This window comes from Mauremys mutica, chromosome 20 (genome assembly GCF_020497125.1).
Source record: "Mauremys mutica isolate MM-2020 ecotype Southern chromosome 20, ASM2049712v1, whole genome shotgun sequence".
Taxonomy (NCBI): Eukaryota; Metazoa; Chordata; order Testudines; family Geoemydidae; genus Mauremys; species Mauremys mutica.
In genome coordinates this window covers 14,649,934-14,672,853 of record NC_059091.1, presented here as the reverse complement: position 1 = coordinate 14,672,853, position 22,920 = coordinate 14,649,934, and the positions used below count along the sequence as shown (strand labels likewise).

General features: G+C 59.4%; 1 protein-coding gene across 7 annotated transcripts in view; it reads left to right on the top strand.

The window, feature by feature from the left end:
• Nucleotides 1-22,566, top strand: part of RAPGEF3 (Rap guanine nucleotide exchange factor 3) — a 76,585-nt gene extending 54,019 nt beyond the window's left edge. For all 7 annotated transcript variants that reach the window (XM_044994852.1, XM_044994851.1, XM_044994858.1 and 4 more), the window contains 18 exons: nt 754-869; nt 1,357-1,445; nt 2,518-2,596; nt 3,811-3,961; nt 4,173-4,255; nt 6,462-6,501; nt 6,769-6,850; nt 9,958-10,104; nt 12,076-12,173; nt 12,649-12,774; nt 12,903-13,084; nt 13,250-13,340; nt 14,067-14,117; nt 17,514-17,601; nt 18,345-18,409; nt 19,098-19,152; nt 20,525-20,596; nt 22,056-22,566. In XM_044994852.1, coding sequence (XP_044850787.1) covers nt 754-869; nt 1,357-1,445; nt 2,518-2,596; nt 3,811-3,961; nt 4,173-4,255; nt 6,462-6,501; nt 6,769-6,850; nt 9,958-10,104; nt 12,076-12,173; nt 12,649-12,774; nt 12,903-13,084; nt 13,250-13,340; nt 14,067-14,117; nt 17,514-17,601; nt 18,345-18,409; nt 19,098-19,152; nt 20,525-20,596; nt 22,056-22,174 — 1,734 coding nt within the window. In that variant the 3' untranslated portion in view covers nt 22,175-22,566. The remainder of the gene's footprint in view (nt 1-753; nt 870-1,356; nt 1,446-2,517; nt 2,597-3,810; nt 3,962-4,172; nt 4,256-6,461; nt 6,502-6,768; nt 6,851-9,957; nt 10,105-12,075; nt 12,174-12,648; nt 12,775-12,902; nt 13,085-13,249; nt 13,341-14,066; nt 14,118-17,513; nt 17,602-18,344; nt 18,410-19,097; nt 19,153-20,524; nt 20,597-22,055) is intronic.
• The last annotated feature ends 354 nt before the right edge of the window (nt 22,567-22,920 follow it).

The window sequence follows — 22,920 nt, the reverse complement described above, 5'->3', positions numbered from 1 at the left end:
CGCTGACTGGGGCTCTCTCTGGCCCAGCACTCACATCCATGGAGCTCCTGGGCCTGATGAGGGTGTCACCAGGACCCTCTCCAGCCGGCTGAGAGAAACAACCAGGGAACGGGACTCGGTGCCTTTCCGCCTGGGGCTGCCTGGTACCCAGGCACTTCGTTCTCCAGCCCACTGTGCTGCTGTCACCCACCGCCCCACTCTGCCCTGGGAGACACCTGCCTTGAGATGAGTCTGCAAAAGCCGAGTCCCAGGGCAGGGCAGCCACCAGCTTGAGCAGATCCCAATGCAGGGACCAGCAATCACTGGGGGAACGGGAGGGACCTGGTGCATCTAGGTGCCTGGTGCCTAGGAAGGGGGTGGACTTTCTGCCCCCACCCCCACTCTGCCCCAGTCCTTGCCCTGTCCCTTGGCCTGCTCTAGCCCTTTCTCTGCCTCTGGCCCCACCCTGGCCTTACCCCAGTCCTTGCTCTGCCCCCAGCCCTGCCCCTGCCCCAGCCCCAATCCTTGCCTCTGCCCCAGCCCTTGCAGTGCCCTGTTACGGCCCCAGTCATTGTCCTGCCCCTTGCCCTGCCCCAGTCCTTGCAGTGTCCCCCGCCCCGCCTCTGTCCTTACTCTGCCTTACCCCTGCCCCACCCCAGTCCTTGCTGTGCCCCAACCCTGCCCCTGCCCCAGTTCTTACACTGCCCCACCCCACCCCTGCTGACCCATCTCACTGGGACAGTTCAGCAGCAGCACTGATGTTGGATTCTCTAGGATGTCGAGGCCAATACCATGCGCCTGAAGGAGCACGGGAAGGTGGTGCTAGTGCTGGAGAAGAACCTGCAGGGGAGCAGCTCCAGCAACCAGTCACCGTCCGCGGGGAGCAGTAGGTAAAGCGGCTTCTACCCCTGCGGCCAAAACCTTGCCAGGCCTGGGACCAGCAGCACCCCAGGGCCCAGGCGGCACTGAGACAGATTGGGTTGTTCCCAGGGAGACCTCACTGCAACCCCAGGCTGCCCCATGCGGCTCCCACCCTCACTCCATCACCTCCCTCTGACGGGGTCCCGCTGTCTGATGCAGCAGGGTGGGGAGCTGTTGCTTCTGCTCCCCTTGGCCTCCCAGAATCCATTGTGGGAGGCAGCTGCAACATTTCAAAGGAGCCGTGGTGCTTGTTGCAAAGGATGCTGGAACACATCTGAGCTGTGGGCCCCAGCTGCCAGATTGGGAGCGTGTGTGGGGCAGGTAGAGGCATCTCTGTAGCTGGCCACCTGGTGGCTCTGCTGAGCCTGTGTGGGCTGTGGCTCAGCCACAAGTCTAGGGGATGAGGCTTATGACCCTGTGGGAGTCTGACATGCCTGGGTGTGCTCTGTCCTCTAGGTACTCGGTGATGGCTGGGACCCCTGACAAGATCTTGGAGCATTTGTTGGAAGCCATGAGGCTGGATGCAACGTTCTCAGACCCCCTGGGTATGTGTGGGTTTGCTGGGCTGGGCTCGCCACATGCCCAGACATGCATCCCCAGATACACGCTCCCACGGATACGTGTGCACAGACACACACAGATACACGCGTTCCCAGATACACAGGCATAGACATGCCCGTGCGCAGAGATACACACGTCCACGGACATGTGCATTGATACACATGTACACAGATACACACTCATGGACACACATGTGCACATGCAGAGCTTCTCTGCGCTGGGACATGGTGCCAGGCTCCTCCAGCACTAAAGGGAAGTGCTGCGCTTAGGCAGTTCATAGAGCAGAAGACTGTCTTACATCCTCCACACAATGCCCATAGTTAGGGCCTTACCAAATTCATGGTCCAGTTTGGTATATTTCATGATCGTAGTATTTTAAAAATATTGAATTTCATGGTTTCAAGATATTTAAATCTTAAATGGCAGTGTTGTGACAAAGCATGACTATGTATTTAAAACCACAAACATATAAAGCCCTTAAGTCACCATTTCTCAAACTGGGGGTCCTGACCCAAAAGGGAGTTGCAAGGCTATTGCCATCCTTCCTTCTGCGCTGCCTTCAGAACTGGGCAGCTGGAGAGCAGCGGCTGCTGGCTAGACACACAGCTCTGAAGGCAGCACCACCATCAACAGCAGCACAGAAGTAAGGGTGGCAATACCATACCAGGCCACCCTTACATCTGTGCTGCTGCTGGCGGTGGCGCTGCCTTCAGAGCTGGGCAGCTGGAGAGCGGCAACTGCTCTCTAGCCATCCAGCTCTGAAGGCAACACAGGGGGCTGGGATGACTGGGGGCATGGTGGGAGCGCAGGGGGCTGGGATGGTTGTGGGCTTGTAGGACATGGGGGCTGGGATGGTTTGAGGGAGCTGGGATGGTTGGGGGATGGGAGTACAGGGGGCTGAGGTGGTTTGGGGGCAGGGGACTGGGATGGTTGAGGGGATGGTGGGAGTCTGCTGGGCTCAGAGCCCCCTGCCCTGGGATTGCTGCTGGGCTCAGAACCAGTGGGTCCTGCCTGGGGCGAGGACCCTTTAACGCGTGCTGGGCTGGTGTTTTTCAGATACCTTGGTTGGGGATTTCCTGCTGACCTACAATGTGTTCATGCCGACCACCCAGCTCTGCAGAGCTCTGCTGCACCAATATCCTGTTAGGGCTGCAAGGACCAGCACCTCGCGGGGCAGCCGGGGTGGGGGTGGGTCATGGGGGTTTCCTCCTGACCACGAAAGACAGAGAAACAAAGAGAATCTGTGAGGAGCTCGCCAGAGAGCCACTGGGGGGGTCTGTAGCTCTGCAGCCTGTGTGTTCTGTCTGAAGAGACAGGCCCGTTCTCAGGGCCCACTGGCCCAGTGGTGCCGCCCCATCCACACTCACTCCTGGCTCATTTTGCTGGTCTCCAGGGCCGCCCAGAGGATTCAGGGGGCCTGGGGAAGGCCGGGTCTTCGGCAGCGGATCCCTCTCAGAGGGAAGGACCCGCCGCCGGATTGCCACCAAAGAATGAAGCAGCGGCGGTAGAGCAGCCTAAGTGCCGCCGATCGCGGCTTCTTTTTTTTTTCCGCCACTTGAGGCCCTTGTACTCACCAGGCAGCGCCTGCCGCAGAAAACCCGGAGCGGCTCGCAGGGTCCCTGCGGGGCCTGGGGCAAATTACCCCACTTGCCCCCCCTTCTGGGAGACCCTGCTGGTCTCAGTCTAAGGCTATGTCTGCACTGCCAAGGGGTGTGAATAAACCACCCCCTTGAGTGACGTAAGTTACACCAACCTAGGCGCTGGTGTGGACAGGCTGTGTAGGTGGGGTGTAGCTGCCGCCACTGGTTGGGGTGGAGTGATGAAGTCGACGGGAGAAATCTCTCCCATCTGCATAGAGCAGGTTACACCGGCTCTGAGCTCTCTTGCGTGGCCATAGTCTGCGTCCCTCTGGCTCAAAGCACCTGCTGCCAGGGGCCAGTCTGCACCAAGCTGCACACTGCACAGGGGCCGTATGTAGAGAGCAAAGGCATCCCAGCTGCCTAGCTACAGACTAGACAGAGCTGCTTGCACTTGGGTGTGTGTGTGTGTGTGCGTGTGTGTGTGTGTCTGGAATGTGGAATGGGGTGACTGTCAGCAAAAGGGCAGTGCTGTTAGAGCCAGCAATGTGGGCGTCCTGGTCCCCCCCCGCCCATGCCGTGGGTCCGATCACCTCCTGCCATGCACACTTTCCACATGCTTGTACTGTGGGGCTGATCGCTTCTGCTGTTCTCTGGGGCCCCTCTCTGCAGTGGGGCCGCTTGCCCCTGGCATGCTCTGCAGACTTGCTGCCTGACCCCATTACTGCTCCCAGCACACACTGACCTAGAGGCTTCCTTGACTGGCCCCCACTTTCCATGCGGAGCCGTCCGAGGGCTCGGAGCAGGAGAAGGCTGTCTACTCCCTCAGCAAGCGGCAGAAGATCCTGAGGCTGGTCAGCCAGTGGGTGCTGCTCTATGGGCCCCTGCTGCAGGCTGACCACTGTGCCATAAACCTTCTGCAGGTACTGGGGGGAGGGGGCAGGGGAGGAGCTAAGCAGCACATGGGTGGGGGAGTGTGGCGAGCAGCCGGCTCAAGGGGGCTGACATCCAAGGGAATAACCTCGGAGCTGCTGAGCTCTGTCCCCTGCCACCTGTGGCCACCGTTCCTTGCACGTCCCTTGCCAGTGGGGATGCAGCCCATGAGGACGTGATTCCAGAGCCTTTGTCCTGCAGAACCTCTCGGATTTTGTGAGCCGGGATCCCCGCCTGTGCAACTTGCTCCGGGACCCGACACAGGATCGTCGGAGGAACAGAACGTGAGTCACCGCCCCGCCCCACCTCCTTACATCCGACCCCCCTGAGGCCCCATCCGTGCCTAGATGGACATCTCTCACGGCAGCTCTGCCGTAACCGGAGCCATGCCTGTGCCTCACGCGGGCCTGAGTCGTTGGAGAGAGTCCACGGAGGGCAACAAAAATGATTAGGGGGCTAGAGCACATGACTTATGAGGAGAGGCTGAGGGAACTGGGATTGTTTAGTCTGCAGAAGAGAAGAATGAGGGGGGATTTGACAGCTGCTTTCAACTACCTGAAAGGGGGTTCCAAAGAGGATGGATCTAGACTGTTCTCAGTGGTAGAAGATGACAGAACAAGGAGTAATGGTCTCAAGTTGCAGAGGGGGAGGTTTAGGTTGGATATTAGGAAAAACTTTTTCACTAGTAGGGTGGTGAAGTACTGGAATGGGTTACCTAGGGAGGTGGTGAAATCTCCTTCCTTAGAGGTTTTTAAGGTCAGGCTTGACAAAGCCCTGGCTGGGATGATTTAGTTGGGTTTGGTCCTGCTTTGAGCAGGGGGTTGGACTAGATGACCTCCTGAGGTCCCTTCCAACCCTGAGATTCTATGATTCTATGATGTGGCCTTGGCCACGCTGGAGAGGCTGTGGTGTAACCCGTGCGGCAGTGACTGGAGCGCTGGACTCCTGGGTCCTAGGCAGTGATGAGCTGCCAAAATCTTAGGAACCGGTTCCCTACTGGGTCTTCGGCGGCACGGCTCCGGCGGCTGAAGGACCCACCACCGAAGACCCGGTAGGGAACCGCCCAGTGAGTACACCCCCCACCCACGTCCTGCCCCCCCTCAGAAACCACAACCCATAACCCCCCCTGCCCTGCTCCTTGTCCCCTGACCACTCCTTCCCAAGACCCCCAACCCTAACTCCCCACCAGGACCCCACCCCCTGCCAAACTTGCCCCGCTCCCTGTCCCCTGGCTGCCCCGACTCCATCCACCACCATCCCAACAGACTCCAGGAACTCCCACGCGGCGCATACCCAATCCCCCCCTTCCCCATCCCCTGTCTGCCCCCCCAGAACCTCTGCCCGATCCAACCCCTCCTCCCCCGCCCCAGTCCCGGCCCTGGCCCTGGCCTCTTACCCCTGCCGGGGTCGGGGCCAGGGTCGGAGCCGCAGCCACGGGGCCCGACTCCCTGGGCCCGGCCGACACCGGGACCGGTGCCAGAGCCGCAGCCGCGGGGCCCGACTCCCCGGGCCCGGCCGACACCGGGACCGGCGCCAGAGCCGCAGCCGCGGGGCCCGACTCCCCGGGCCAGCACCAGGACCGGAGCCGCAGCCACGGGGCCCGACTCCCCGGCCCCGGGCCGGCACCGGGACCGGAGCCGCAGCCACAGCCACGGTGCCTGAGCTGGGCCGGGTCCGAGCCGCGCAGGCGGGACCAGCCCAAGCCGGGGGTGCTTGGCTGGAACCGGGCTGGGGCGCTTGGCCAGGGCCAGGAGGAGCCGTCCCGCCCCCTCCCCCACACGCCCGGCTTATCTGCCTGCTCCTTTTTTCAGGCTTCCCGCGAACATTTGATTCGCGGGAAGCAGGGGAAGGGGAGGAGAAGGAGGGCGGAGCGTTCAGGGGAGAGGGGGAGGTGAGCTGGGGCCGGGGCCGGGCAGACAGCTGCCCGAGCCTTTGTTAAATTTAAAAGCTTTTTAGAATCGGTTGTCCTGGAACAACCGGTTCTAAAAAGGCTTCTAAATTTAACAACCGGTTCGTGCGAATTGCTGCGAACCGGCTGGAGCTCACCACTGGTCCTGGGGTGGATGTGCAGGTGTGGGGGGTTAGAGTGGGGGTGGGGAGTCAAGAGGTCTAACTCGCTGCTAACTCGCGTGGCTGGGCAGGCCTCTCTGTGCCTCAGAGGGAATGGACTTGGGAGGCTAAGGGCTCTGGGACGTGCCAGGAGGACACGCTCTGTGGAGGAGGAGACTAGTCAGTATCATTCGGACCCTCTCCCCATCCAGGTGTCTGGGCTCCCAGCTGAGAAGGAGGGGTTTAAACACACAGGAAGCTCTGGGGCTCAGTGCTCTGGTGGAGGAGCTCCAAGCTGAACTCCCCAAGTGAACTCGCAGCTGCCGGCTCTGCTCCAGGCGACGTGGTGCCCCCTGGGTGCTGTGACTGCAGGGAGCTGATTCACACCCGGGAGGGGCCGGCTCTAGGGCTCTCACCCCTGTGTGTTTCTCCTCTTTGCAGACTGGAGAACGGTGGCGGAAGCGCATCTCCACAGCTCAAGGTACCGACAGCCCAGCAGCGCCGCGGGGCACCTGCTGCCCCTCTCCGAAGGGCTTGATGGGTGGGCAGGGAGCCAAGGAAACGGCCCGAAGGGGAGTGGCCCTGACACAGGCTGAGGGCAGTTGTGTGGGGCTTTGAGGGCTTGGCTCACCTGAGCTGTCCTGTGGGTCTCCATGGAAGTGCTGTGCCCTTGGGCTGTGAGCACGGCAGATGCCAGTGTCTGCCATTCAGCACCCCATGCAGACGCTTCTCCATTCCCCCATCCCAGGTTCGGAGCACGGGGAACTGGATCGCCAGCCTGGAGGATGCCACTCTGAATAACAGCTGTGCCATCGGAGCCCAGGACAAAGGTAGCAGCTCTGCGTCCGCCCGTCACACACATGAGTGTGCACACACCACACAAAGAGACTGCTTCTGTGCCCTCACCCGCACACATGCACAGCACACTCACACCCTCACAGACTGCTTCCACCACTTCACGCACACACACACACACACACACACACACTGCTTCCACCACTTCACGCACACACACACGACTGCATCTGCCTCCGCACTGCTTTCACCCCCCCACACCCAGACTGCTTCTGCCCCTTCTCTCTCTCTCTCTCACACACACACACACACACACACACACACACACACACACACACACACAGATTGCTTCCACCCTTCACACACACACAGCCTTCACGCTTTCATCCCCCCACCACACACACACAGACTGCTTCCGCCCCCTCACACACAAGACTGTGTCTTCCCCCACACACACACTGCTTTCACCCCCTCACACACACACCACACACACATACACACACACTGGTTCCGCCCCCTCACACCCGCACACACAGATGGCTTCTGCCCCCTCTTTCTCTCACACACAACACACAGAGACTGCTTCTGTCCCCTCTCACACACACAAAACACACACAGATTTCTTCCGCCTCCTCACCACACCATACACCAGACTGCTTCTGCCCCCTCACACACAACGTACACACACAGATTGCTTCTGCCCCCCCCCCCGACTGTTTCTGCCCCTTCACAGATGCACACACACACCTAGGGTCCTAGAGCTACAGGTAAACTCCTGTGACTTCTTAGGCATCCGCAGAGGCAACATCTCCCCTGTAGGTGTGTGAGGTGTAGCCCCTCCCCTTAGAAACAGTCACCTTGTAGCTATGTGGGGTGTTGCACTTCTGTGATGCGTTCTCAAGGGTGCAACCAGAACTAGGGTACTGCTGAGACCTCTGTCTTGCCAACCTGGGCTCCCTCTCACACTATGATTATGTGACAAGCTGCAAACCCCTCCAGGTCCTGCACTCACACAAACATTCACAGGCAGGGACACATCCAGCTGAGTTACATGAATGCTTTCATAGGCCACCCATGAACCAACAATAGAGAGGCTCTGGTAAATTCCCCCAGCTCCCCAGCCTAGAACCCCAGAACTGTACCGTTTTGCCCTGCTCAGAAGCCTGACCAGTGTAAGTGTATTACCCAGTCTTTCCCTCCCTCAATGTGGAGAGGACATGCACCAGTCCTTGCTCCTGAGCACATTTCCCTTTACACTTCAAACAACACACTGTTTTAGGTAAAAAATATAAAACAGATTTATTAACTACAGATAGATTTTAAGTGATTATAAGTAGTAAGCGTACAGATCAAAGTTAGTTACCTAAGAAACAAAATAAATTCGCAATCTGAGTTCTATTAACTAGACTGGATTTGAATCAAGCAATGTTTCACCCTGACAGAAAATACAAGCAGGTCACAGGTCTTCCATACACGGGCAAGAAATCCCTTCAGCCTGGAACCACCTCCTCAGTTCAGTCTTTTTCTTCAGACCTGTTTCCAGGTGTTGAGTTGTGGGGGGAGTGAGGACAAGTGATGTGATGTCACTTCCCCTGTTTATAGGTTCCTCCAGCTTGCTGGAAAGATCTTTTGCTATGATGTGAGTCAAAAAGTGTCCACTGTTTACCTGCCCCCTTTGAGAAGGCTTCATTGTACACAGCTAATGGTAATGTGGATTCAGGGGTGGCTCCAGGCCCCAGCACGCCAAGCACGTGCCGGTCGCTGGGAGGGCGGCAGGTGGCTCCAGTAAGTCTGCAGGTCCCGCGGCTTCGGTGGAGCATCCGCAGGCACGCTTGCGGGAGGTCCACCGGAGCCACGGGACCAGCGGACCCTCCGCAGGCACGTCTGCGGGAGGTCCACCGGAGCCGCGGGACTGGTGACCAGCAGAGTGCCCCCCGCGGCGTGCCGCCATGCTTGGGGCAGCGAAATGGCTAGAGCCGCCCCTGTGTGGATTCTAGGGTTGCCAGCTTTCTAATTTCAGAAAACCGAACCCCCTTGCCCTGCCCCCTTTCCCCCGGCCCCACCCCCCCTTCTCTGTTGTTCGCTCTCCCCCACCCTCGCTTACTTTCACCGGGCTGGGGCAGAAGGTTGGGATGTGGGGTGTGGGTGCTCTGGCTGGGGGTGCGGGCTCTGGGGTGGGGCCGGGGATGAGGGGTTCAGGGTGCAGGAGGAAGCTCCAGGAGTGTGGGAGGGAGGTGTGGACTCTGGGAAGGAGTTCAGGTGCGGGAGGGATGCGGGGTGCAGGCTCCGGGAGGGAATTTGGGTGTGGGAGGGGGCTTTGAGCTGGGGCAGGGAGTTGGGGCGCGGGAGGGGGGTCAGGGTGCAGGCTTTGGGCAGCTCTGGCTGGGGCGGTTTGCAGAGGCTCCAGGAGGAGCTGATGTCAGGCGGCCCCTTAAATAGCAGCTGCACCAGCGGTGCCCTGGCATTTCCCAGGCCTCAGAGGCTGCTCTGTCTGCCATGAATCCTGGACACGTGTCGCGGGGAGGACAAAAGTTTTTCCTGTTCTCTGGAATGCGGACGCCTGGCAACTCTAGAGGATTCCCTTTACTGAGCCATCAACACTGTCTGGCTTCTCCATTGTTGTACCTGAAAGGCTGCTTGTGGGAGTTCCCAAACTCACTACGTATTTCAATAACACACACATAGCAAAACATCATAACTGCGTATACAACGATACCACAGACAATCCAACAGGACATTAATGCTTAACAGATCAAGACTTTTAAAATTGTACCTCACAAGGCAGACTTTTACAAAACACATCATAATTATATCACCACGGTAGACATGGGGGTGCCGGGGTGTTGCTTTGGGGTTGAGTGTCACACCTCCCCTTAGACACAGTCACCCTGGGAGGTGTGTGGGGTGCAGACTCCCTGACACGGTGGCCCCCACACCCTAGAAGCAGGGCCCTGCTCAGAGCCCATAGGGACTTGCAGTCAGGGCTTGTGCCCTGGGGCCCCAGTCTGCCTCCCATGGAGTTCACAGCTCAAACCTGCCCCCAAATGGGGCTCCTTGCCCGAGGATCCTGGGTCACCTCTGCCCTCGGCTGGCTGGGTCCTGGCCAGGGGGATCTCACTAACGTGCCCCGTGCCTTCCGCAGTGCCCTATGACATCTACAGAGCTGACCACTCCTGCCTCACCGTGGTGCTGCCAGTGAACGCCTCCGTGCGCCACGTGCTCCAGTCCCTCGCCTGCCAGGAGGGCGCGCACGGCGAGTGCATGTTGGTCAAGGTCAACTCAGCAGGGGGTGAGTGAGTGGCGTGGTGCTGGCGGGAGCTGGGAAGTGCGTTCTCCCCCCTCCCTCCACCAGCCACACATCCTCCCCTGCCAGCTGCACCGGGGCAGCACGTCCTCCCCCGACCTCCCCTGCCAGCTGCACTGGGGCAGCATATCGTCCCCCTCCCCCACCAGCTGCAGTGGGGCAGCATGTCCTCCCCCCGCCTCCTCCCACCAACTGCACTTGGGCAGCACATCATAGAATCATAGACTATCATGGTTGGAAGGGACCTCAGGAGGTCATCTAGTCCAACCCCCTGCTCAAAGCAGGACCAACCCCAACTAAATCATCCCAGCCAGGGCTATGTCAAGCTGGTCCTTAAAGACCTCTAAGGAAGGAGATTCCACCCCCTCCCTAGGTAACCCATCCCAGTGCTCCACCACCCTCCTAGTGAAATAGTTTTTCCTAATATCCAACCTAGACCTCCCCCACTGCAACTTGAGACCATTGTTCCTTGTTCTGTCATCTGCTACCACTGAGAACAGCTGAGCTCCATCCTCTTTGGAACCCCCTTCAGGTAGTTGAAAGCAGCTATCAAATCCCCCCTCATTCTTCTCTTCTGCAGACTAAACAATCCCAGTTCCCTCAGCCTCTCCTCATAAGTCATGTGCTCCAGCCCCCTAATCATTTTTGTTGCCCTCTGCTGGACTCTCTCCAATTTATCCACATCCTTCTTGTAGTGTGGGGCCCAAAACTGGACACAGTACTCCAAATGAGGCCTCACCAGTGCTGAGTAGAGGGGAATGATTCAGACATCATGTCCTCCCCTAACATTGTCCCCCTCCCTCCGCCAGCTGCACATCTTCCCCCTATCTCCCCCCTCCAGCTGCACTGGGGCAGCATGTCCTCCCCACTCCCCCCCACCAGCTGCACTAGCACAGCACATCCTCCCCCCACCTCCCGCTTCCAGCTGCACTGGGGCAGCACATCCTCCCTCCACTTCCCCCTGCCAGCTGCACTGGGGCAGCATGTCCTCCCCTCACCTCCACCGCCAGCTGCACTGGGGCAGCATGTCCTCCCCTCCTCCCTCCAGCTGCACTGGGGCAGCATGTCCTCCCCTCCTCCCTCCAGCTGCACTGGGGAAGCACGTCCTCCCCCAAGCTCCCCTACCTGCTGCACTCGGGCAGCATGTACTCACCCCTCCCACCCCCAGCTGCACTAGGGCAGCACATCCCCCCCTCACCTCCCCCCCTCACCTGCTCTGGGGCAGCATGTCCTTGCCCCGTCAGGGTGTCCCTGAAGCAGCTGGAGTGAAGAGGGGGCAGTAATGGGGCTGGGAGAGTGGGATGCATTCACTTTAGGCAGTGTCTGGGTCTGCCAAGCATCTGGAGGCCTGTTCACCTGCCCAACCCCTTTTCTGCAGCAGTGACACCTGGCCCCTCTCCCCATGCTGCAGCTGCCCCTCTCCGCTACCCCACAGGCTGTGAGGATTTCCCTGGGGCTCGCCCTGCCCATACTGACCCAGAGGGGGTGACACTTTTCTAGTGGCAGCAGCTGCTCCTGCTCCCGCCTGGCCCAGGCACCACACTGCATCTCAGGGGACAGAGCTGGGCTGGGACTCAGGCTGCTTGGCTGATCCATGTCCTGCAGAGACCTCCCAATCCTACACCCTGAGCCTGTTCCCTCTCGAGCTGCAGGGAGTGGGGTCCCTGGTGCACTGTCATTGTGTGGCACCGCCTGCCGCCGGCTCTACGGGTGTGGGGGGTTGGCATGCCCTCCTCACAGCCCTGTGAATTCACTTGGGGACAAGGGGGATGCCGGAGGGACCAGGCTTGCCCAGGCTTGGATTGCCCCATGTTTCCCCGGCGCCCCAGGGCAGTGAGGCTGGCCGCCCCTGTCCAGGAACATGCTGGTCCCTGCTGGCTGGTGTGCATGCAAACACCACCACCTGGTGGCCACTGCGGGAGTAGCTCTCCAACAGGCTTGCTCTCTCTCTGACAGATAAAGTGGGGCTGCAGATGGACACCATCGGCGTGTACACATCCCTGGGCCTGAACGAGAGACTCTTTGTTGTGAATGTCCAGGAGCTGCACACCCTGGTGAGGGCTGGGCCGGGGGAGCAGGGTTCTAGGCTGGGGGCCAGGTGAGCCTTGTGCCCCTCTCTTTGCCAAGGGCTAGAGACTCCATCCCATGAGCTCTGGTCCAGCACACACACCACCTGGGGGCTGCTGCCCGTTATCAGAGACACTCAGAGCTGGGAACTGGTTGTTACGGGGTGTGGAGACCCCAGGCCCAGCACTGCAGCACACGGGCCCTGGGCAGCAGTGCCTCTGCCCCAGGGACTGCCCAGCGGCAGAAGCCGCACCTTGACCTGGTGTAGATGGCTTGGGGTCTGGCCTCTGTGGCTGGTCTGCCTGGCTGCCTGGGCGTTCACAGCCAGCTAAGATCTACCGGCTCCCCGCTGAGCTGGCCAGGGCTCTGGCCCAGAGCTGCCTGGCTCACCCACAGGCCATGCAGAGCACGCAGGGCTAAGGAGACGGGGGCGTGTGACATTCTCGCTCCCCCTCTATCCAGACCCCTCATCCCGAGCAGCTGGGGCCCACCGTTGGCTCCTCAGAGACCCTGGACCTCATCAGCTCCAAGGACTTGGCCAATCAGTTGATGGATTACGACTGGAACCTCTTCAGCAGTGTCCACCAGGTAATGGACAGTGTCTGGAGCAATAAGCCTGGGGTCGGAGCAGAGGGGCTGTGGGCCAGGCGCTGGGCTGGCTCTCAGGAGATGTGGGTCCAGTCCCAGCCCTGAGCTCTGGCCCTTGTGTTTTGAAGGTGGAGCTGATCTATTACATCTTTGGGCAGCAGACGTTTCCCAGCGCAACCACGGCGAACCTGGAGCGCGTCATGCGGCGCTTCAACGAGCTGCAGTACTGGATCGTCACCGAGCTCTGCCTCTGTGTGGAGCCGGGCAGGCGGGCCCAGCTGCTCAGGAAGTTCATTAAGCTGGCTGCACAGTGAGTGACTTGCAGGCAGGGAACTCGTCCCTCCAGGAGTCCCAGCTGCACCCAAGCCAGCCCACTCCATGGAGGCAGCCTGGCGCTGGCCCCTGCTCTGCTAGCTGTGTCGTCCACGCCCAGTGCTGGCCCCCAGCCCTCGAGTAACTGTATCTTCCATTTCAGCCTCAAGGAGCAGAAGAACCTGAATTCCTTCTTCGCAGTGATGTTTGGTCTGAGCAACACGGCTGTCAGTCGCCTCGCCAAGACCTGGGAGGTACAGACCAAGGCACAGGCTCTGCTGCTCCAGGTCAGATCCAGCCTGGGAAACTTCCCCCAGGGGACCAACTCCAGTGGTAAATCAGCATCTCCCTGCTGGGCCCTGACAGGCAGAGGAGGACCCTGTCCCAGGAAAGAGGCCATTTGCCGTGTCCAGCTCGCCAGGCCGTTGGACTGAGACGTCCACCCAAGCCCTAGGACGTGGGAAATGATAGCATGGCCCTCAGCTCCTAACAGCCTAGGCAGAGTTCACCTCCTGCTGGGCGATGGGCCGAACCAGAGCCCCAGGCTCAGTTAATGCGAGTGTCCTGGCCAAAATCCAACTGCTGCTCACCCTGCTCAACTCCCTCCCATTGAGATACAGGCACCTTCTTCACTCCCTTCCCTGTGCCCTGTGTTCCACCCCAAAGGTGGCTGCAGCTCAGTGCTGGCTGAAACAATCCTTGTGTCTAGTTTCTGGGCTGGGGCCTGCCTTCTTCACACCCGGAACTCCCACAGGAATGGAGGCAGTTCTGGGTGCCCATGGCCTGGCTGTGGAGGGGCAGTCGGGGGGTCAGCCTCCATGCAGCCCCCAGCATGGCAGAGGCTCTGAGAACACGTGCTGTTGTGATTTATGATGAGGGAGGAGACGTGGCACCTGTGTGAGGAGCAGGAGAGGGTCCCGGTGGTGGAGGATCCACCTGGGGTTCGGGGGACGCTCTCACCTGCTCTGTCTCACACACAGAGGCTGCCGCACAAAACCAGGAAGCTGCACTCGGCGCTGGAGCGTATGCTGGTAAGTTTGGCTCCCTTTGTCAGCACCTTCACCTCCGCACATGATTCTTGCAGATGGTGGAGACACCCCCAGGCAGGTTCCCATAGCCCAGCCCACCCAGCTGTGGGAGCTAAGCCATGTGGGGCTGGGGCAGTGCCTGGGGGAGGGGTCCTTTGGGGGCAGGAAGTGGTGCAGGTGATGCAGGAAGGGGAACCCCTCCCCCCCCGGGCCGTCCTTAGCCATAGGCAGAACAGGCAGCCGCCTAGGGCACCACTAGGTCTGGGGGCACCACTCTGCTGGGAGCCCGGACAGATGGGAAGCAGTGGAGCATGTAAGAGCAGGGCTGCTGGGTCCTAGAGAGAGCCGAATGCAGCACAGTCTGAGGGAGGGGATGGGCTGCTGGGGTCTCTGGGAAGGGGTGGGGGAAGGAACTCATCTGTGAGTGTGACTCTTTCCCCCGGTGTGAGGTGAGGCAGGCTCAGCGGCTCTGGCAGTATCCTTTGTTGTCCCCCATAACATCCATTCTTCTCCCCCCCTGCCCCACGGAGCACCCCACCTTTCTCTCTCCCCCCTCCCCTCCCCTCCCTGGCTGCCTGCTGAGGAATGAAAGTGAAAGTAACTCACTTCCTTGGCAGGCAGCCAGGATTGGAATGGAAGCACAGGACTGGGCTGGGGATAGCCAGATAGCAGCATGTGCAAAAAATCAGGACAGGGGGTCAGGGTAGAGTGGGCAGATGTCCCACTTTTATAGGGACAGTCCCAATTTTGGCCTGGTGCCTATATAAGACAAAGCCCCAAATATCGGGACTGGACCTATAAAATCAGGACATCTGGATCTGGTCACCCTAGCTGGAGAGCGCATCTCTTCCCCCGGGCGGAGCTGCACAGGGCAGGATGAGCTGCTGTGGCTCCATGGGTGCCCCGTCCCTGAGATCAGATGCTGTGCTAACTTCACCATGGTCCATTGGGCTGGCAGTGGTGCCCATTGGCGTGTGATTGGACCTGAGGGTTTGCTGCTGCTGTTGCCACTCTGTACCCAAGAGGTGGATTTTGGGGTCCTGCAGTTTTCCACCTATCTCCTCCTCTACTGCAGCTGTTGGACCAGCAGGCTAGGGGGTGAGCCAAGCATGAAAGCAGTACTGTGTTGCCATTTAGATTGTCATTTAACAAATTTGTTTTCCAAAAATGTTTGCTAACAATCCTGAATTCAATTTCATTTTTTTTTAAATCAATATCTTAGCCAAAAACAGAAAATTAAGTTGTTGACAATTATTTATGACAAATTTGGTATGGGGAAGGGAGTGGGCCAGTTTTCATCAGAGAAACAAAAAATGTTGACTGACTTTCCTATAGCCCTGTTACTGCTAAATAGAGCCCTCCAATAACTGTAATATGCTCATCTCCTCGCTAGTGTATAGAGCAGTGGTTCCCAAACTTTAACAGCCCGCGAACCCCTGTCACTAAATTGTGAAATGTCATGAACCCCCTCCTAAAAATGAATATTTTCAAGGATTTAAGTTTAAATTTCCTCAGTGTGATGGATGCCCCAACTGCCTGCACCGCTCTTCCTGGGGCTCAGGCTGGGGTTCGGGTTGCCGGCTCCCCCGCTGCCAGGGGCTGCCAGCCCCAGCTGCCCAGCCCCACTCTTCCTGTTACTCAGACTGCCAGCCCTGCACAGAGCACTGGGGTTCAGGCTGCTGGCTCCCTTGCTGACTGCCGGGACTCGGGCAGTCAGCCCCAACTGCCCGGCCCCGCTCTTCCTGGGGCTCGGGGTGTCTGCCCTGCAACTGGGTCCCACCTTCTGTCTCCAATGCCTGGGGTCCTCTGGCCACCATTAGTGAAATTTTTCTGGCGAACTCCCTGTAACGTTCTGCAAGCCCCCAGCGGTTCGTGAACCCCAGTTTGGGAACCACTGGTATAGAACAGGGGTTGGCAACCTACAGCACACGTGCCAAAGGTGGCATGCCAGCTGATTTTTGATGCTCTGGGGTTCCGGCTGCTGCCCCATTGCCAGTCGGGGTCCCGGCCGCTGGCCCCACTCAGCACCCGCTGCTGGCTTGGGGACCCCCAAGGAACTCCAGGCTGGCAGTGGGCTAAGCAGGCTGGTGGCTGAGACCCCGGCTGAGCCACTCAACCCACTGTCGGCCTGGGGTTCCATTCACTTAGCTGGCAGCAGGCTGAGCAGGACTAAATTCAATGAAATAGGAAAACAAGAGCAACTAATGACAAAGTGCAAGAACCTAGAGAGCCTCCTGAAGCACGGTGATAGTTTTGATTTAAATGGACTTGAACTGTATGAAGAATTGAGTACACTGTCATCAATGTTGCCACATGCAAAATCAATGATGGGCATTGTACAGTTTATTCATACCAGCAAACTTGTTGATATATATATCCCCTAATGTGTACATTGCCACTCATATTCTACTGACAATTCCTGTAACAGTAGCATCAGGAGAACAGAGTTTCTCAAAACTAAAGCTCATTAAAAACTACCTCTGCTCTACAATGAGTCAGGAACGCTTGACTGGTCTTGCTATTCTTGCAATCGAACAAGACATCACTTTGTCTTTGTCATACGGTGACATTACTGATTTTGCAGCCAAAAAAGCCAGAAAGATTGCTTTTAATTAAAAACAAATCCTTGTTTCAATACCTTTTCATATAAATTTCCAATAAAATGTTGACAAATTTAAAAAATTACATTATTTGCATCATTCTGTCAAATCAGAATTTTTTCTATAGTGCTGCTTCTTTAGTGCTAGTCCATCAGCATTACAGTGTGCTTAATTAAGTTAAACTGGTTTTAATAACATGCATGTGGCAAGTTTTCCAGTACTGTAAGCTTATGTTTGTGTTGCTCAGAGCAAGTCAGGCACAGGGGCACCAGCTTAATAATCCCACCTAGGGCACCATAAAACTTAAGGATGGCCCTGCCCCCCCCCCCCCTTTCCGTGCTGCATGCAGCCCCCATGCAGTGCTAGAGGGCTCCATCTCAGGCCCTTGCTCCATGGTGTCAGAGCACTGCAGGAGGAGCTGTGCTAAGCCCCCTGGTCACGAATGATCCCAGGTACACTGGGTGTGAGCCGGGGTGCTGGCCCCAGCGTCATCTGGGTGAGGACTTTCTGCCTCCCTAAATCCCCCGTGGCATCAATTGGTGGCCCCCTGCCCTTCCAGCCCAGAGCTACAGCTAAATAGCTGCTGTGCTCCACCCCAGCGGTGGCGAGGTGACCTTCCGGCAGCGGGGCTCCCTCAGGCTGAGAAGGGCTGCACTGGCCTGGGGCGTCACTGGCTGCTTGTGGCTGGGGGAGCTGAGCTCTGGCCTGCTGGGGGCCTAGCCTGCAGCGATGGCCTCGCGAAGGCACCACTCGGGGGCCAGGAAATGGCTCCTGCTTTAAAATCCCTTTCTCCTTCCAGGACCCCTCCTGGAATCACAGAGTCTACAGACTGGCCATCGCCAAACTGACCCCGCCCATCATCCCCTTCGTGCCCCTCCTTCTCAAAGGTACAGGAACAGCTCAGGGATTTCAGCCTGGGAGGGCGAAGGAGCTGAAATTGAGAGGGCCGGGCAGTAACTCTGTTTCCAGAAGTGACCCCCTCCCACAGTGGGTTTGCAGGGACCGGGTCCCCTTCTTCCCAGGGAGGCCAGTTCCCCTGGGCACTAGCATCCCAGAGAGAGCAGGTAGTGGAGCGCTACTGGGTCCAGGCACATGCCCTGGAGAAGCTCAGGAGACTCCTCACTTGGCAGGGCAGTATGGCTACTGAAGGGGACAGTGTTGCACTGCCTCACAGTGACACAGAGCCTGTCCCGCGGGACCGGGGCTCCATCCTGTGGGGCTGGGGGACTGGGTCTCCATCCTGTGGGGTTGGGGGACCAGGGCTCCATCTCATAGATCAGGGGGACCGGGGCTCCATGCCACAGGGCGGTGGGACTGAGGAATTCAATCGTATGCAATTGGCTCCAGCCCCACAAGCTCCTGATCTCTTTGGCCATGGGGCCAAGCCTCCAGCGGACACTGGGTTTGGCTGCTGTCGGGCTGCTCCTTGGGGGTGTGGGAGGTGGGGGAGTCCCTGCGGGAGCCCTGCCGGACGGAGCAGCATTGGAAGGATGGGCCAAGCACGGGTTCAGTGGCAGCAGCCTCCCCGCCGCAGAGAACCCCCATCTCTGTTGATGGTCTGAGGCGTTAGCTGGTGCCTGTGGAAGGAGCCACAGGGGCTGGGCACTGACTTTGAGGCTTCCCCTTGCAGACATGACCTTCATCCACGAGGGCAACCGCACGCTGGCAGAGAACCTCATCAACTTTGAGAAGATGGTGAGCCAGGCAGAACCTGTCACCCCTCCCGGCCGGCCCCACTCTCCTGGCGGCTGGAGGGTCTGGCGAAGTGAAGTGCTGCACAGACACTAATGCATTTGGGGCTCCCCCAGCAGGGGGCTCATGCTCGTGAGCCCCGTTTTTCCAGGGAGGAAGCTGAGGCACAGTGAGAACCCAGGTGTTCTGGCTCCTGGCCTCGTGCTCTGACAGGCCTGTCTGGAAGAGGGGCTTCGGCTGACAACAGTGCCGAGAGTGCCTGTGCGCAGGGGCCAGATGGGGCTGGCTGGGACCATCTCCTTCACCCACTCCCAGCCCAGGGGCTCCTCCGCCCCACGGCAGCTCCTCAGCAGGGTGTGGCTGGCCCCACCTGCCCGTCCTGCAATGCTGCCCCAGCCAAGCAGAGGGGATGCCCCGCCATGGTGCCCCATCCCTGGGCCCATGGGGTTGTGGCTGCTGGGCACATTTTGCCCCTGTTCCCCATGGCCCTTTGCTGGGGTTGCCTGGCTGAGGGACAGGCCCTTGGCAGAGGGCATGTGCTGGACGAGGCAGCTGTGCCCCACACCCCTCGCAGGAACTTGGCGTCCGAAGTCGTGGGAGGGGGAAGAGCGTTAGCTGGCCTGGGAGGGAGACGGTGTGCGCGCCGGGCCACACTCCCTGGCCAGTGAGTAACCCTGTGCCTTGCCTGCAGCGAATGATGGCCAAGGCCGTACGTATCATCCACCACTGCCAGAGCCACATGTACGGTGAGTGCGCGCCAGGGCCTGTGGGCAGGGCCAGCACCCAGCCCTGGGGAAGCATCACACAGGCAGCGAGTCGGGGCATGGGGGCCATGGCAGGTCGCGCCTCCTGTGGGTCGAGTTCTGGCTCCCGTGGGAGCAGGCACTTTGCCACCCACCCCCAGCACTGGGGTCTGCGCTGCAGGGTTACAGCCAGGGTGGGGGTCCTACCAAAACAGCCCAGTAGGCACTGCCGGTAGAGTGGGATTTAGGAGGAGAAGGTACTGGGGCATGTAACGGGGTAGGGAGGGCACCGTATAGGGAAGATGGGGGGCATCGCAGTAGGAGGGCAGAGGGTGTTGGGGGACAAGGAGGGGAGTGCTCAGAGCTGTTAGGCACCTTGCCACCACCTGCCCTAGTGTTGGAAGCCAGGTCTGTGCCTGCCGGGCTCAGCTCCCTGGTTCCACCAGCCACGGGCAGCACAAGCATGACCCCCTTGGCCCACACAGGCTCCACTGCCCCCTGCAGGTTAGTGACAGACACGCTCCATCCCCCCCGGCCCTCTGAGTCCATGGGACACTCCCAGAACTGCCCTCCAGCTTACCCGTTTCACCCCGGGAGCGTCGCTCGACAGCTCACAGCACTGAGATGGCTTGTAGTACAAACAAGTCAGAGTTAATTTAACGAAGATCAGAGAAGGGTGTGGAATTAATGGAAACAAAGGGTTACATATAAAATAACTCAAACAGCATTCTCCTGCCTCCTGCTCACCCAAAGTTTAACAGGGATCCTCCCTTCAAAGGACACGCATGCTGGTAGCTTGCCCCTGGGGGACCTCTGCGCCCCCAGATATTGTTCCAACCATCCATTTTTTTCACTTGTAAACAGGGTACCCCCCTCCCTGCTGCTTGTGTTTCTGGGCTAGACTCTCCCCTGGAGACTTTGCAAGCACTTGATTAGCATTTTGCTTGGACTGGAAGTAGGTGTCCGTTGTGAAGTGTACAAGTGCTCACTTTACATACAGCCAGACAGGCGTCTCCTGCCTGGCAGAAACGTACCATTTTCTGGTGCCCAGCCCCAGCTCACAGACCTGAAGAGCATAATATGCCGTACAGACGCGTAGGACCTGTACATCCATTCTGCACTGATTGCAATGATCAATGTGACACAGGCTTTCAGTAGGGCCTCCCATGACACCCTCTGCAGAGATCAGACCGGGGAGCTCTGTAACCCTCTGCAGCCCTGTGCCCTCTGCCAGCTGGGTCACAGACGTGTAGGAAATGCATTGGGGCAGGAGGGCAGAGGTTGGGGGAGGGGAGTGTAGGGGAGCAGGGGGCTCATGGGGGCAGGAAGCACGTGCTGTGAGTGCCTAACGTCCTGTTCTGTTCTCCCCTCCTAGCTCCCATCTCCCCACTGCGGGGTCGTGCCCCCCAGCTGCTGGAGGACCCCCAGGCCCTGCGGATCTCCACCTGTACGGAACCCCACCTTCCTTACCCCTCGCGAGGGCAGCCTGCTGGGAGGGATGAGTAGGAGCACGGGGGAGGGGTGCTGCCCCTTCCCCATTCATGGCCTGTCATACAGCTCCACTATCCGGTCCAGCTGTACCAGGGGCCTCGTGTGGGCAGCCTATGTCCCCTGGCTGTTCCTCAGTGGGGCTCCCACCTCACACCTGTGCTAGCAAGAGCATGTCAGGCCCAGGGAATGAGCGTAAGCGGAGGCCCACCCACAGCCCACCCACAGCAGTTGGGGGGAGATTCCGGGGCGCTCCTGCCTCTGGTCATAGCTGGGGGACCTGGCCAGCCCCTGAGCTGGGCTGGTTGCGTTCATCCCCTCCAGCCAAGGTTCCCCCATTCTCCATTCACGTTAGTCCCTCACCCCGACCCCATTGTCCCTGCACTAATGACCCTGGGATCTTCTGCAGCATCAGTCAAAGGCCGGCTTCCCTGTGCCAGCGGGAGCTGTGTCTGCCACTGTGCTGTGGCATGGCACCCATGTGCTGAGTCGTGGCACCATCGCACTCATTCTCGGCGCTCCCTTGGGAAGGGGGAGAGCAGTGACCCCAATCACAGCTGGCAGCTCCCCCTTCAGCACCTGCTCCCAGGGCGCCTGCCCTCCTGCTCAGGGAATGACCCCTCTCTGCTCGCCCAGGAGCAGCCCCACTCCACACTGGCTCACTCGCAGATCCCAGGGTGAAAGGGTTGGAGTAAAGGAGGATGCCAGTCCTGCCTGGTGGGCATGAGCCAGATGTCTCCAGGGCAGCTCGGGGGACATAGCCCGAGGCTCCCTCCCCTCCTGTTCTGAGGGCCCAGCCCCTGTGCACGTAGTGCCCTGTTCTGCTTGACTGCGATTCCGCTGGCTTCTTGACTGCAGCCCAGCTCCCCACCTGACACCTCCCCAAGAGGGACAGGAGCAGCTGCCGGAGCCTGGCAGTCATTCAGCCTCAGCCTCCCAGTCCCCTCCTGCACTCGCTCCTCTCCTTGCTGGGTTCGGAGGGGTTACGCATGGGCCAGGTAGTCAGGTGCTGCTTCTGGCACTGACTCGCCCTGGGACCTTGGGACTGTCCTGGCACCAGTCTGTCAGGTGGGACTCAAACACAGGATCTCCTGGCTCCCAGTCCTGTGCACGTTCCTGCCTAGAGGTACAGAGGCTGCACCGCCCCTGCCTTTCCCACTGGTCACTTCTGGGAATGCGCCTGCAGACCTGGCTTTGAATTCCCTCTTTGCACAGCCCAGCAGAGCCAGGCATGAGCTGCGCTGTCAGCTGTCCCCGCCCTTACCGCTCCTTACCCAGCACTGGGCTAACACTGGAGCCCTAGGGCTAGTGTCAAGGCGTGGGGCAGTGAGGGAATAGCTGCCTGTGCTGAGCTGTGGGCTTTAGCCAAGAAGGTCCCACCCCATCCCCTGCTCTGATCTGGGGCTGTTTCCTTGCAGGCTCTGAGCAGTCCCTGAGCGGGCGGAGTCCTGCCTCCACCCGGGCCTACCTCCAGCACCTGAAAGTGATCGACAACCAGAAGGAGCTGTCACGGCTTTCCCGGGACCTCGAGTCCTGATGCTTGGGACCAGGGGCGGAGCAGGAGGGGCCAGGCTAGAACCTCCAAGGGGAGCGCTCCTCAGCCCACCAGCACATTGCCCCTGCCTGGCTGCCACGGGGCAGTTGTGCTGCCCTCCACCTCCTGTGAGAGGGCTGGCCATGCGTTCCAACTGTCCCCACTGCAGAGGGACCCCACTGCAGCCCATCTGCCAGACCGCCTGCCCAGCCAGGACCGGGGACCACTCGGGCTGCACCATTCCTCTCAGACTTGAGCCAGCTGGCTAGAGCCTGGAGCAGTAACGGGCCAGCCCCAATGATGCTATGAAGAGAGACAGGGAGGGGCAGGGCCGGGGAAAGAAGGGCTGGACGCTCTGGCTTTACCCACCGCCGTCAATAGAAGTATTTTTTGTACACAGGGATGTTTTCCTTCCTGGTCCTGCAGCAGCATCTCCAGCATGGAGCTTCCAGCAAGTGGGGAGAAGGGAATGCAGCTTCCCTGCTCAAGAGCCTCCCGCACCCCCAGCACCATTGCGGAAGGGGACGGCCCCCAGGCACATGAGAGCCTGGGCCCTAGCTACAGCGCCCACTGCCGGACCTGTCTGGGCAAAGCTGGGGCGGGTTAAATTGTGCCAGCCAGAGTACCAGAGCCCGCCTGCAGACAAGGCAGCGGGCACTCCAGCCCTGGCTAAACTGGAGGAGGTAGAATACCTTCAGGCCCAGGCTTCCCTGGCCTAGCTTAGCCCATGCTGGAGAACGACCAGCCTG